The 12,949-nt window shown below is 42.0% G+C and overlaps 3 protein-coding genes across 3 annotated transcripts in view; 1 reads left to right on the top strand and 2 right to left on the bottom strand.

Annotated features, from left to right (window-relative positions):
* Positions 1-2,646: 2,646 nt before the first annotated feature.
* On the bottom strand, positions 2,647-4,767 carry LOC109900252 (C-type lectin domain family 11 member A). The gene is made up of 4 exons (XM_020495942.2): positions 4,488-4,767; positions 4,084-4,180; positions 3,795-3,986; positions 2,647-3,663 (listed from the first exon to the last, which is right to left on the bottom strand). The coding sequence occupies exons 1-4, from the start codon at positions 4,596-4,598 to the stop codon at positions 3,263-3,265; spliced, it is 801 nt and encodes a 266-aa protein (XP_020351531.1). The 5' UTR covers positions 4,599-4,767; the 3' UTR covers positions 2,647-3,262.
* A 600-nt stretch (positions 4,768-5,367) lies between these two features.
* On the bottom strand, positions 5,368-7,734 carry LOC109900251 (uncharacterized protein C1orf198 homolog). Its single transcript, XM_020495941.2, has 4 exons — positions 7,349-7,734; positions 6,850-6,900; positions 6,068-6,736; positions 5,368-5,889 (listed from the first exon to the last, which is right to left on the bottom strand). The coding sequence occupies exons 1-4, from the start codon at positions 7,652-7,654 to the stop codon at positions 5,833-5,835; spliced, it is 1,083 nt and encodes a 360-aa protein (XP_020351530.1). The 5' UTR covers positions 7,655-7,734; the 3' UTR covers positions 5,368-5,832.
* Positions 7,735-9,674: 1,940 nt separating this feature from the next.
* LOC109900736 (cation-independent mannose-6-phosphate receptor-like) overlaps positions 9,675-12,949 on the top strand; it is a 38,512-nt gene continuing 35,237 nt past the window's right edge. The window contains exons 1-2 of the mRNA XM_020496523.2: positions 9,675-9,919; positions 10,559-10,698. Of these exons, the coding sequence (XP_020352112.1) occupies positions 9,780-9,919; positions 10,559-10,698 (280 nt within the window). The 5' untranslated portion in view covers positions 9,675-9,779. The remainder of the gene's footprint in view (positions 9,920-10,558; positions 10,699-12,949) is intronic.

Genomic DNA, 12,949 nt, shown 5'->3' with positions numbered 1-12,949 from the left:
TCAATCACCTTTTCTAACCTATGATGGGGATCCCTGGGTAGCCAGTTTTCCTGGGAAAGAAAAGTTTGAAAACCCCTGGCCTACAGAACATGTTTTAAAAGTAGAACAATGTGATCAGGGATTAATCATTTAGCAATAGGGGATCTAAACTCTGTCATGCATTCACCAGGACTGTCATTTGCACAATCAGCTACATTGTTTATTTGTTATTCTGCAGGTTCCATTGAAGATTTTGTCTGAAATAAAATTACAACTTTTATTTGGATTAATGACCTCCTACTTAAGATACAGTATACATTAAATACACAAAATAATATTTCCTCTTTCTATGAAGAAAATTATTTATACAATGCCCAATTATTTTGGGATAGGTTTTTATAATCCATGTCCTCATTATAATTCAGTTTTTGATGTGATTTCAGATGGGCGCTAACTTTGTCCTGAATGAAGGCGGGAAAGTGATCCTCTCTCATCCCTGCAAGAATCCAATGGACAAGCCTGAAGTAACACAGATGGTGGCTACCATCTCGTCTAGTGGCCATCCTACTAGCTTATAATGTAGTAGTGACTCGCTCCATCTGAGTGGACATGGCACTGACCCCTCATTGGAAGGGCACCTCCTTGGCTTGTGTGGATGAAGACACGGCTCAAGCTTATGACCTCATGAAGAACAGTGTCTGAATGGAACTCACAAGCCAAGAACAATCACCATTCCTGCTGCGGGATCAGTGCTGCGCTAGTGCTATTATTCCTGACTGAATTCATTCATTGTCAATTCTAATGTTCTAACTTTTTATTAAATTAATTCAGATCTCAAGGATTATTTAAGGTCCATTGCAGCCATTTTTATCTCAATATTAAATCATTTCAGGGTAACAATTAAGTAATTTACTGTGATTATTCTTGACCATTTTAATTGAAAACAAAATAGCTTCTTAGCAAACTGCAATTTCTCAAGCAAGAATTTAGCTAGGACTGTCTGAGAGTGGTCTGAGAGAGGGGCCTAATTGGAGGAGCCTAAAGGGAGTTGTGTAACCTGAAAACTAGCTGTTATTGGCAGAGAAGAGGGCAAACTCTTTGTTATTGGTATATTATAAAACAGGTGGGTTTAATCGTGAATGATGATTGGTTAAAACCGCATCACAGCCGGTGTCTATTTCACAAATGATCACCAGCTAAATCTATGATGTTAAAATGCCTATTTACTCTGTCCCATCTGGTTGTGCAATTCACTGTCTAATCAGCCCGGCCAGGCACTGTTTAAACTTGATCGCCACTATAAAAAGCATCTAGACATTATCTCACATTTCTTTTAGACTTACATTAAGTTTTCAACAGCAGAGATTTTTATAAACCTTGTCTGTCTCTCCGACGTTTGCAACATTGTTTCAATATTCAAATTCGATCTCCAGATATTCCATAGTACTGGTCGTGTCGGGATGAGACAGACAAGGCACCTTTTCTCAGCCAGTCGAAATCGCGAATCAGCATTATTTTTATGGATATATGCAAAGAACGATCAATAGAAAGCAGGTTAAACGAAACAAAGTGCAGCTAATTTGCTGTCTTTCCAGCTTCAGTTTGTAGTGATTGTGTTAGCTGTGTTGTTGGCTAGCTCCTCTGAACAAATGTCCTGACGAGAGAGCACATTTTCTACGTCAGGCGAAATCGTGCCTCATTAGCTCATTGTTATGGATGTATCCAAATAAATGTCACAGAAAACAGCTTAAACAAACGCAAATGCAGCTACTATGCTGTTATTCTGGCTGCACTGTTTGACGTAACTGTAAGTTATCCGGCTATCTAACAAGCAAGGGATAAGAACTCCCGAGTGGCGCAGCAGTCTAAGGCAATGCATCTTAGTGCGAGAGGCGTTACTACAGTCCCTGGTTCGAATCCAGGCTGTATCACATCCTGCCATGATTGGGAGTTCATTAGGGTGGCGCACAATTGGCCCAGCATTGTCTGGGTTTGGCCGTCATTGTAAGTAAGAATTTGTTCTTAACTGACTTGCATGATTAAAGGTTAAATAACTTTTTAATTTTTTAAAGAACATTGCCAGCCAGTATGGCAATGGAACATTTAGAACGAACGACTGAGTTGCGTCCATAGATACAGAACAAAAGACTGAACGACTGGGTCGCATCTCTGGCAACCGAACCAATAGAACGAACGAACGACCAACCGGTCGCTCGAAGCTGGTGTTTTGGATGATATATTGGCACGGTTCGTCTCAGGCCTGACAACACCCGTGCCATTATCACATAATCACGGGCATTATCACTTAATTAACTTATACCACCTGGTGATGTCACAATTTCACAGTATTATTCCAACCTCATAGTGTGGAAATATAAACTGAGTGTACAAAGCATTATGCTCTTTCCATGATAGACTGACCAGGTGAATGCTATGATCCCTCATTGATGTCACTTGTTAAATCCACTTCAACCAGTAGATGAAGGGGAGGAGAAAGGTTAAAGAATGATTTTTAAGCCTTAAGACAATTGAGTTTAACTCAATATTAGGACAGTGTTCTTAATGTTTTGTACACTGTGTAAAAAAACACTGGAAATCACGTTTTTGACTGCACTGCCCCTTTAAGGATAATCACTGACTTTATGAGTAAAACAAATCTGATCATGATACTGTGACCGAGCAATTTCAAATATTTTATTGCCCAATATTTGTCCTGGAACTATGCTGTTTACATTAACTGTGAAAAAGTACAGTAATAACATTGTATGCTTTTAATCATGATAAACTGAATAAATACTTTGATAATCCAATTTTAGATTAAATATTCAATCCAAAGTATTCCGTATTCAGCTAAAGAGATTTGCGTAGCTTAGAGTGAGTAATAAATTACGTATATATTTATTTTTTCAGTGTGGACTAAAATGAGCACTGTCTGTCTGTGCAGTATGTTAGGCCATGGGTTTGATACTGTTTTCTTTTTTTTAACAGTATGTTAAATGTGTTATGGATTATTATTCAACACAAGCACCATCAGCTAGTAAACTAAAATGTTCTTGAGTATTGAACAGTATGATATATAGATTACAACCCACTTCTTTGTGGATCAATGACATCCCCTATTGCTTTTTAAACAAACAAACAAACAAACAAACAAAATATTTTACTGTATAACAAGATAGACAACTACTCATGATAGGTAATCTACTAGGTACATTTTCGTCAAGCTTGGCTGGATTTGTGTTTCTGAAATGTCAGATACTTGTCAAAAGTTTGAAGAAAAGGATTAGGCATCAAACTCACAGAGGTAAGACATATTCCTGTCACAATAGTTGTCCCACCAGTCCCCATCATCTGACGCCATGGCCACACAGTTCTCCCGCTTGCCTCCGTCCGGCTGGCTGGAGAGGAAGTGCTTGCGCCACTGGAAGTAGGTGACGCGTGTGTTGTCCTCAAACAGGTAGAGTCCCTCAGAGAGCAGGTCATTGATGCCCAGCCACACAGGCCAGTTCCCTGGCTGAAAGAAAGCCTTGACGTAGTCTGCCAGGGCTTCCTGCTCCTTCCTGTCCCGGGGCATGGCCATCCTTCCACCACGCTCCAGGCACTTCTGGGCTGCCCCTGCATACGTCTCGTATGTGCGGTAGACCAGATAGCACTTATACCCCACCCGTCGGCCCTTATGACATCCTAGGAAGTGGAGGAAACATTTCACCTTTAGTTTTTCATGATTTTATAATGGTTTTTCATCCTTCCATTTTAAAACATTTGAACTATTGAGAGTAAAAAGTTCAAGGGAGGTATGCAGAGTGCAGACATACCCTCCAAGCGGCCAATCTCCTTGCGGTTCTCTTTCGTGAGGAGCGATATCTGTTGCATGGTCTCCTCTACCTCCCCGAGGGTGCCGTCCAGCCGGGACACTCTGTCCAACAGTTGGGTCACCTTCACGTCCAGGGTGTAGTGGCCGACATTCAGTCTGTGGATGGCCTGATCCATTGCTGCCAGCCTGGACACTGTTTAAGAGAAAACCTCAGAAGTTATGTCTGTCAATTCAGCAATAATTAGCATAGTGTGTAGTGTATAACTTTTGTTGAGTCTGTGCAGACATACAAATATAGTTGTATGTGTTGTCAAAGTCTGAGACAGGACTGGGCTCTTGCTCCTCCGGTAAGTCTTCTCTTGCCTGTTTCCCCTGAGTCTCTGGGTTCTGAAGGGAACAGTGAGGGTAAAACATTTGCAACCAATACTCCAGCTCCTCCACTCATTTCCATTATAGTGTACTGTTACACTAAATACCTTCACTAAAAATACACTCGAGTTAAAAAGACATAAAACTAGTCTAGGGGTTTCCATGCAATAAGGACAACATAATGAACATGTTACAGTACTCTATTTGAGTTTATGTGCATCTGGAGAATTCATTCCATTCTTACTGCGCTAACAATGTGCTACTATACAGCCTTAACTGATTTTATGTCTTAGCTCAAAATCTTCAAGCGAGTACAAGTCCTCACCTCAGTTGGTGTTGCATCGAAAGGATCTCCATCTTTGGTGCCGTTGTCCAGATCAGTCAAGCTGAGTGAACACATACACAAGACGATGACTAGGATGGCTGCTATTCCCATTTTACCCTGTAATAACTTTGGTTGTTCTCGGTATCCCTCTGTCGTGCCCCCTCTCTCTCAATCTCACTCTCTCCTGTCGTTCTGACTCCCCAACAACAGGAAACCTGCTTTTCCTATCACCTCCCACTTCCACGCTTTGTGTTAACAGTGCACTTTTAGAGGTGGACCTTTGGTGGCACACATGTTCCTTATTAATACAGTCCACTTTTATAACGGCGAACATGAGGATTTGCCAGTGTAAATAAATCACAGTAGTAGAGGCAATGATTGTGGTGAGTAAATTTGCAGGGGAAAGGAGAGAGTCAATGTATCCCTATGTGCTGAAGTCATGGCAGACAGGAGGAATGCCAGTTAAAATGCCACAAAAATCATACTTTCCATTCCACAGAACTTGGACATGAGCTAGCTAGGTCTGCTAGGATGTTTGGGTGTGGCTACTGCCAGACACTGAAAGGGGTGAGTGTGAGGCAAAACTGAAATTTTCATACAGATTGCTGAGGATAACTGTACAACGCAAAAATAGGATGTCCAGTATCCTCCATAAGCATGTTTTTTACAGTACACTTGGAGTAACTTAACCAATACAGACATATGTCTGATGCTTTGCTGGGTTTTACCTTTCCATTTTATCAGGGTCTGCTCAGACAGTTCATTCTCTATTTGTATATTTGTGAGATGTTCTCAATTGAACCAAGATCTCTGCTGCCACATTGTGGACTGATATTGTCACTGAATCAAAAAAAAAATAATACAATCCCAGAACAACGACTTCGTTCTCTATAATTTATTTGCTTTGAATCCAGGTATTCAAAATCTATGAGTGCAATATAGCATACAGTAAATATAATTTACATACAAAATTCTGTAAAATAGCACTCTTGTAATGTAAAATGGTTGTAGATCTATATTGCAAGTGGTATAAATCACTTAACATTCTGGCTTTCTAAACATACTGCTTTGAGTGCTTCTCATTAGTGTACACTACAGTAATGCTTAGCACTAGTACGAGGTCAGAGTAAAAAAGGTAAAGGTAACAGCTGGAGGGTGCGGGTTCTGGCAGTGGGGAATCAAAAGCACACGTAGTGAGATATGCCATAAAAAGCCATTTCGGATAAATAGACATCGTCAGTTCAATTGTTGGCTTTCCTTAATACATGTATTAAAATGGTCATCACAATGGTCCTTCTAGTGTTGAGTTGATCCAGTCACTCAATGTTGTTACTTGAAGCCGCTGTTACCAGTTGTCAAGAAAGTCAAATCCGGTCTTCAGGAGGTTACTGCTGGTATTAAACTGGTAAAAAAAAAGAACATTCAATTAGAACAGTACAGAACACAACTTGAAGTAAATGTACTATGTAACAACATGTAATACAGAGTAATTAGACTGTTACTACACAGGTAAATGCTGTTGCCAATTTATCTGGATCAAAATATCTTTGATCAGTATCAAACCACAATGGGTTGTTCACCTGAGCGAAGGTGGGACTGGTGGCCAGTTGCGACTCAGACTGAGCAGCAGCCTTCTCCTCTCTCTCTCTGGCAGTGTTGCCTGAGCGGGCAGGGGAATTGGTAGGCAGCCCCGGGGATTTCTTGGCCAGCCCCGGAGTGAAGACGTCCTCCACTGTGTTGCTGACTGAGGGGAGGGTGCTCTGAGCGTGCTCCCAGCCAGCCACAGTGGACGACACACTGATAAGAGCAGGGGTGGGAGTCATGCTCATAGGGGTCACACTTATGGCTGCTGGGGGGGGGGCACCGATGGGCACAGGGGGAGGAGGTGCAGGCGGCCTGGGGGATCTCTGCGAGGTCACCCGTACCGGGGGTGGGCTCTCCTCTGCCTCCTTGGGGGTGGGCTCCTGACGAAGGTAGGAGGGCAGTGGCTTCTCCCCCTTCTCCAGGGACTTGATTTGGCTGGGGGTTAGGGATTGGAAGTCTGCCTGTTCACCCTCCAGCCTGGATCTCTCAGCACTGATCTTCCAGAAGGAGGAGGACTCCTCTTTCCTGCCCAGGCCGAGGCTCTCGCCATTGGACACCTTGCTCAGCTGGCTGCTCTGGGTGACATTAGTTGGCTTGTAGTTAGCGATTGAAGAGGAGATGCCCTGCACAGATTCACCTGTTGTCAGGCTGATGTCCAACTGGCTCTGTAAAGAGTGAGATACTGTGATGACCAAAAATAAAAATGTGTACTGTAGCTACATCAATATAAGGTAATCTTGTGAATGGTAGAATACAACATGGGCACAGTCATACACACCTTGGTCTCCCAGGAAAATGGGGCAGAGTGCTCATCTTGCCAAGTTATGTCCTGAAATTGAACAAAAACAGATGTTTTCATCAAAGTGTGATGATTAGTGACAAACCACTACTCGCTTCACATGCAGAAACACTGCCAGTCAGGTTAATGGACTATAGCTAGCTGGCTGAGTGTTTTGATAACCCAGTGAATCAATTGACAGCAAAACAAAAATGGCTAGTTTCCCAGATTTTCCAAATCAGACAGAGCATGTTATCATACAAATGCCCATCCGTATATACCAAGGGGAAGACCATGTTGAAAAGTGCCATCTGATCCATCTCGATCTCTTGCATTGTTTTGTTTACTGGTATGATGTTTACCAGCCCAAATCTCGGTCGTGGCTAACCAAATTCGTGTGTTAGCCATCTTAGCTAGCTGGAATCATACGAGAAAACGTAGATCATTCTATATGAAATAGATATGTGGCTACCAATGCAAATCGGGTAAAAGTCCATACCTCAACACCAAAATGGACAATTTTCTGTCCGGTCTGAATGAGCAATTTAGGATAACAAATGACATCTTCTCGGTCAACCCTATGCATAGCATATCGAGCACGAATATGTGGGTCCATCATTCCATTGTCGATGGCGCTGTCTTGTTCATTCGGTGTCATTTTCTCCCAATCGGGTCCATGTCTCTCCTTGATGTTCTCCCTTTCTTGCATTATTTTCCTGGCCATGGAGTTGATGGAGGAGAAATACTCCAACTTTTTCTGCTCCATCCTATGGGCATCGGCCCCTGCCATAGTCGCAGCAGCCATTTTCCGACCAGCTGTACAGCATTCCTAAGCGTTGAAAGGGAGCGGTCATTGATGACGTACGAATGCGACGCTAATGAGCGCATTCCTCTGCCTTGCTGATGCATGCCAAATATTACAACACCTGAATAGGTAGCTATTTTAAGAATCAGCTTACACCATCAAATGTTATAGCAACCTTGGTACTTTCAAGATAACGGGGAACTCACCGAAAAATAAGGTGGTCAAATTATGACGTCAGTCATCTTTCAGGTCGGAAAGTTGGAGCTCTAGAAAGATGCCCGAGTTTCCAACTTGGAATTCCCAGTTGGGTGGCCGTTAAAAAAAAAAAAATCCCGGTCGGAGCTAGTTTTTTTTCCCGAGTTCCCATTTGTCTTGAACAAACTAAAGTCCTACGTCTGAGATTTCAGAGTTCCCAAATGATTTGAACACGGCAACTGTCAGTCTATGACACAGTCGACGACTTAGCCGACAACGTCTGAGCAGGGGAACGCAACCACTCATTTGCAGCCATATCATTAGAATAGGCTACTATAATGTTCATGAACCTTCTTATGATGGGATAAAAGTCAAACATTTTCGTCAGGGAGTTGGTCAAGCACAATGATTTATATAAACCCTGGATTGTTGATGCTATGTATTGGCCACCGAGAGGCTTTGAAGCCACTGATCGACCACGTAAGCACTCCCTAGTATGAGCAGTCCTCCATAGGAATTAATGGAAATCTACAGTATTTAAATGTATTTAGTATTTATTTAAATGTTTCAAGGACAAAATTCCATGTATTTAAGTATTTTTGTTGTAGTGGGGACAGTAACATTAGTACTCTCAAAAAGATATACTTTAAAGAAAATGTTTTTTGTATATTTATTCATGTTAAATGTGTTTAGCTAACATAATATCATGTAAAAGTATGCATTAAGTGCCTGTAAAAGAATAAACGTGTCAAAAACGAATGTAGACAATAAGAGCAGTTGTTTTCAAAACAGCTCCCCCTCTTAGTCATCAAGGGTTTACACACACCACTGGTCAACCATGGTTTGCCAGTGCTATGATAAGATTACCCAAAGTCCCATAGATGGCGATATTGAGTTATTTCATTATACCGTCCAAATGGAATGTATGCAGCCGGCTCTACACCCCTATCATCCATTAAGGCTGCAAAGGAGTCGATTTCCTCCTTAACTCGATTTAATGGCTCACCGTTGGGGGAAAAACAGGGAAAATGCTTACGTCTTAATAAAACAAAGATTTCCACCACCATTTTCTGACAACTTCCAGATGTTGCAAACCGACAGTGTTTTGGTACACCAGAAGTACATTCATTTCCAATGCAACGCTGCGTTTGCCTTGCAGCATTGCGTTGCATAAATTGGATTTATCGAACGTATGCAAACTGTATTCTTAGATGGCTTGACAGAAATGGTAGCAGAGGGTTAATGTTGAAATTTTGTTGCACGCATATCCAGATAATGTTGTGTACCATTCTGCGCAAATACAGTCGGTGTGCTCAAGGCGTAACCCTGACTGAAGTGCACTACAACATCAGGTAGTAGCATTAGCTACCCTAGCATGGTGGTGGAAAAATCCAAGTTAACACTCCTCCAACTCATAAGTATGACTAGGAAACTCGGGTGTGATCTCTGGACCATGATATTTCACACATTCTGAAATCTGACATCACCTACCAGGGCGGCAGGTAGCACATCAAACGAAAGGTCGCCAGTGAGCAAGGCACTTAAACCTAATTAATGTTGCAGTTGATTATGGCAAACCCTGGCCATGACCACACTATCTGAGGTGTCTCTGGGAGAGTGGGCTATGCAACAAAATCGATTTCCAATAGGAGAAATATAAGCACCCACCAAATTATTATTTGGCAGAATGGTTATTGCGTTCCATTCGTGCTCCGAGGCACATGAACGCTCCAAGTCGTTCCTCCAATCACTCCGCCATAACGTGAACGCGTTGTTCACGATGACTCATGGAAGGTCATACCACGTGACGTCTTCTATCATGTGTTCAGTTTGTCATGTGATTCACCCAGTTCCTGCTGAAGACTACCAGCGGACTTTTGCTGTATCATGTCGGACATAATGCTCTAGTTTAAAATACTGGATACAAAACATGCACTCGCTTTGCAATTGTAACAAGGCTGTGCCTTGGAAAATAGTAATGTTACTTGTTTCGATCACAACGGTCCTGGTTACATTTCCCTCCGGCACAGCGGGTTCTGATGTCAGCCTCTGGTACCAAGACCTCTGCAGGTAAAGTATGGAGGCACCGCTCACTCGCGCATTCTCATGACATTAAAGAAGAGGGTATGAAGCTTCTTCAGAAATGGGAAGAGTATTTAGCAACTAACGCAGCTTATACAGTTCATTTAAAGTGGCACAGAACAATGATATACATATGAGGATGGAAACAGTATTGTGTCTCCATTGTCAGATGCTCCTCATCTGGCGTAGCCCCTGAACCTGGTTTTACAAGGCAGTTGTTTGGATAGAAAGGTGGTGTGTAGTCAGTTGGCCGACCACGGTATTTATTATGAGACTCTACTTGTGAGAACATACGGCTTAAAATAGAACTGGCATCTGGAAGAGGTCGGTGGATAGACAGAAGCGTCACGAGCTGTTTGTTTGGAAAGAAAATTGTAGGCTAATGTTATGTACTAGGTTAAATAATAGCCATATATGGTGATTGATTTCTGAGTCATGAAAACGTTGCTGTGATCATATTTGTAGCTGCATATTAATGTTTTTTTTTTACTATGTTTTCTGAGGACGCATAGATAACTAAACAGTGTACTGTTTATGGTTTATCTTAACATTGAGCTGGTGTGAATGATTGCAAATGTATTTCAACAACTATTATGATTTTCTTCCTTCTGTCTCCTTGTCCTACAGTTACAAATGGGAGGCTATAGACCAAGACAACAAAGTAAAATACACACTGAAGCTCTGTGACTCCTCACCTCACACTGGATGTGGAGCCGGAAGTGCTGTCTGTGCCAACAACCTCACCAGTCAAAATAACCAGTCAGTGGGTGAGTATAGTTAGGGACAAGTGTTTTCCCTGACAATGTGACCTGGTCAGTACCAGGTTGGCCCTTGTAACCTATTACAAGGCTCTGGAGATTTTCCCGGTCTGGTAACTTATGCTCAGAGAACTATTGGCCCTAATTCCAGCACAGGGCCCTGCCGCTGTTAGGAGGATGTGCTAAGGGTTCATTAAGTGAGGTTGGCATCTGATGATCTGCCCTGCTGATTAGGCAGAATGTTTTGCTGCTGTAGAATAGATCACTGTAGTATATGCTGCTGCCAGGACACAGTGGGAGTCAGCAATAACACCATGAGCACCCCGAAGTAAGGATTGGCCTGAAAGGATTCCAGTCAGATGCCAGTCAAGTCAATGTCCATTGATTCAGTTGATTTGTTTCAGTGAGGTGTTGGTTTAATGCAGTTTCGTGAAGAGACACAATTTGTTATAAAATACAAAGTTTGCATTATGATTTGGTGAAAGGTCAATGATTAGGGTCTGTTCAATCAAAACAAAACTTAAAAGGTAGGCAAACTTGGGAGTTTATCTTATCAAACTGTTCCTCAATGATGACACATTTTCCAGTACTATTTGGTAATGGATGTCATTAAAATCCCCCAACTGAAAAAACGGGAGCCTTATCCTCAGCTTTTGCTGTAAACAGAGGAAGCACTGATATCAAACTAATTGAATCACACTTAATACTTGGCTTTGCTTCACTTTAGTGCTGACGTAGCTAAGCATTTCAGAGAAGTGGTTTTCCTTGACAAATATAGGCTAGCTGTTTTGGCTATACATTTTTTGTGGTTTACCTGGACTTACTCATCATTTTTTCAGCTCAAATTAATGTGCTCAAATGAATCTGTGTTGTAAGGAGGCCATGACAGAGAACAGGGTTACTGGACTAGACTATTCCATAACATGATCATCACAATAAGTCCCGGACTGGGACACTTGACCATGACCTTCACTCATTGCCTAATCTGTGTTTGGTTGCGCTCAGGGTGAAACAAAGTCGGGTCATGATTAAAGTCTACATGAGAAAAATGCCTGCAGCTGGTATTACACCCTGGGCTCAACTCAACAAGCTCCGAGTGTCAGAGTAGGATAGGAAGGGGCTCTTGTGACGGACCTAATGCTGATAACAAGTGACTATCCTATGACTTTTGTGTTGGAATAATCAAAGGAGGTTAAAGTTGAACCAGAGGAGCTGCCTGTTCACATGACTGTGCCTTTACACTATGATAAGCATGGAACAGACCATTTGCAAGCATAGATTTGCTCACACAGCTTTCCTCTGAATTCAACCAGGCTGCTTGCATGCAGGCAATTGACCTTTGCATAATATGCAATTGAATCTTCCAGGTCACCTCTATTGTTTAGTAATTTATGTTACTGGGTCAGCTGAGTAGCAATATATCAGCTCCAGGTTCTGCTGAATAGCTTTCATTTAGGCCATATATGTATATATATATTATATGCACCATTTAGCAGATGCTTTTATCCAAAGCGACTTAGTCATGCATGCATACTGAAGATATCTAATGATATAAGAGCGATATAGCATGGTGCATGAAGGGAATTAAAATAGAACTTGTAAGTGTGACAGTGTTCACTAACACAGCAGTGGATTCAGTCTCTGTGGTCAAAATACAGTAAAATCAATGAAAGCTGTCTGTTTATACAGCGCTATCTGGACAAGCGATAGTAAAATATAAATGCCCTACTTATCATTACATAAAGCTTTGCTGTTGGTGTTGCACCCTAAACCTTTTTACCTCACTCTGAGAAGGTGTTTTCTGCTGTGCAAAGCAGTTAGTCCTTGCTGGATTCTGCCCCTTCAAAACACAATAACAGAAAATACAGAGGGGAAAATACAGTGTCTGAGGTAATAACTGGTCAAAAAGTTTGTTCTCAATCTCTCTGGTTGGAGTTTAGCTGTAACTGTAAGTATGGAGCCTGCCCAGGCGCCAGGCTGTTGGCAGAGTAGACAGAGACGGGCAGTGTTGTCCAGTAGGTCATACTCCCATGCTGTTTATCTGTCTGGACTGTACATGGCCAGACAGCTTAGCAGAAAAATGGCCTCAACTACTAACCCTTCCAGACCCTGTGGCGTAATGCTTTGACCCCACCGCTGTAGGGACTGGGAGAATTGGTGGAGGCTTCAGATTCAGTTGAAACCTGTATTAATCATCCACAATGAACCACTGGGAAAGTTTAAGGTTTTAATGAATTATTGAGTTTGTTTTGCAGGGAGT

Source organism: Oncorhynchus kisutch, linkage group LG12, assembly GCF_002021735.2.
Source record: "Oncorhynchus kisutch isolate 150728-3 linkage group LG12, Okis_V2, whole genome shotgun sequence".
Classification (NCBI taxonomy): Eukaryota; Metazoa; Chordata; class Actinopteri; order Salmoniformes; family Salmonidae; genus Oncorhynchus; species Oncorhynchus kisutch.
Note: the sequence above shows the minus strand (reverse complement) of the source record. Positions and strands in the feature narration are given on the sequence as shown.

Bases quoted from the DNA above. Each gene is read 5' to 3' on its own strand.
- LOC109900252 (XM_020495942.2), bottom strand. From the start codon at position 4,598: ATGGGAATAGCAGCCATCCTAGTCATCGTCTTGTGTATGTGTTCACTC. The intron at 3,987-4,083 runs GTATGTCTGCAC...TCTCTTAAACAG, and splicing joins CAACACATACAACTATATTT to TGTCCAGGCTGGCAGCAATG. The intron at 3,664-3,794 runs GTATGTCTGCAC...TCCACTTCCTAG, and splicing joins GGAGATTGGCCGCTTGGAGG to GATGTCATAAGGGCCGACGG.
- LOC109900251 (XM_020495941.2), bottom strand. From the start codon at position 7,654: ATGGCTGCTGCGACTATGGCAGGGGCCGATGCCCATAGGATGGAGCAG. The intron at 6,737-6,849 runs GTGTGTATGACT...CACTCTTTACAG, and splicing joins CATTTTCCTGGGAGACCAAG to AGCCAGTTGGACATCAGCCT. The intron at 5,890-6,067 runs GTGAACAACCCA...TTTTTTTACCAG, and splicing joins CCAGTCCCACCTTCGCTCAG to TTTAATACCAGCAGTAACCT.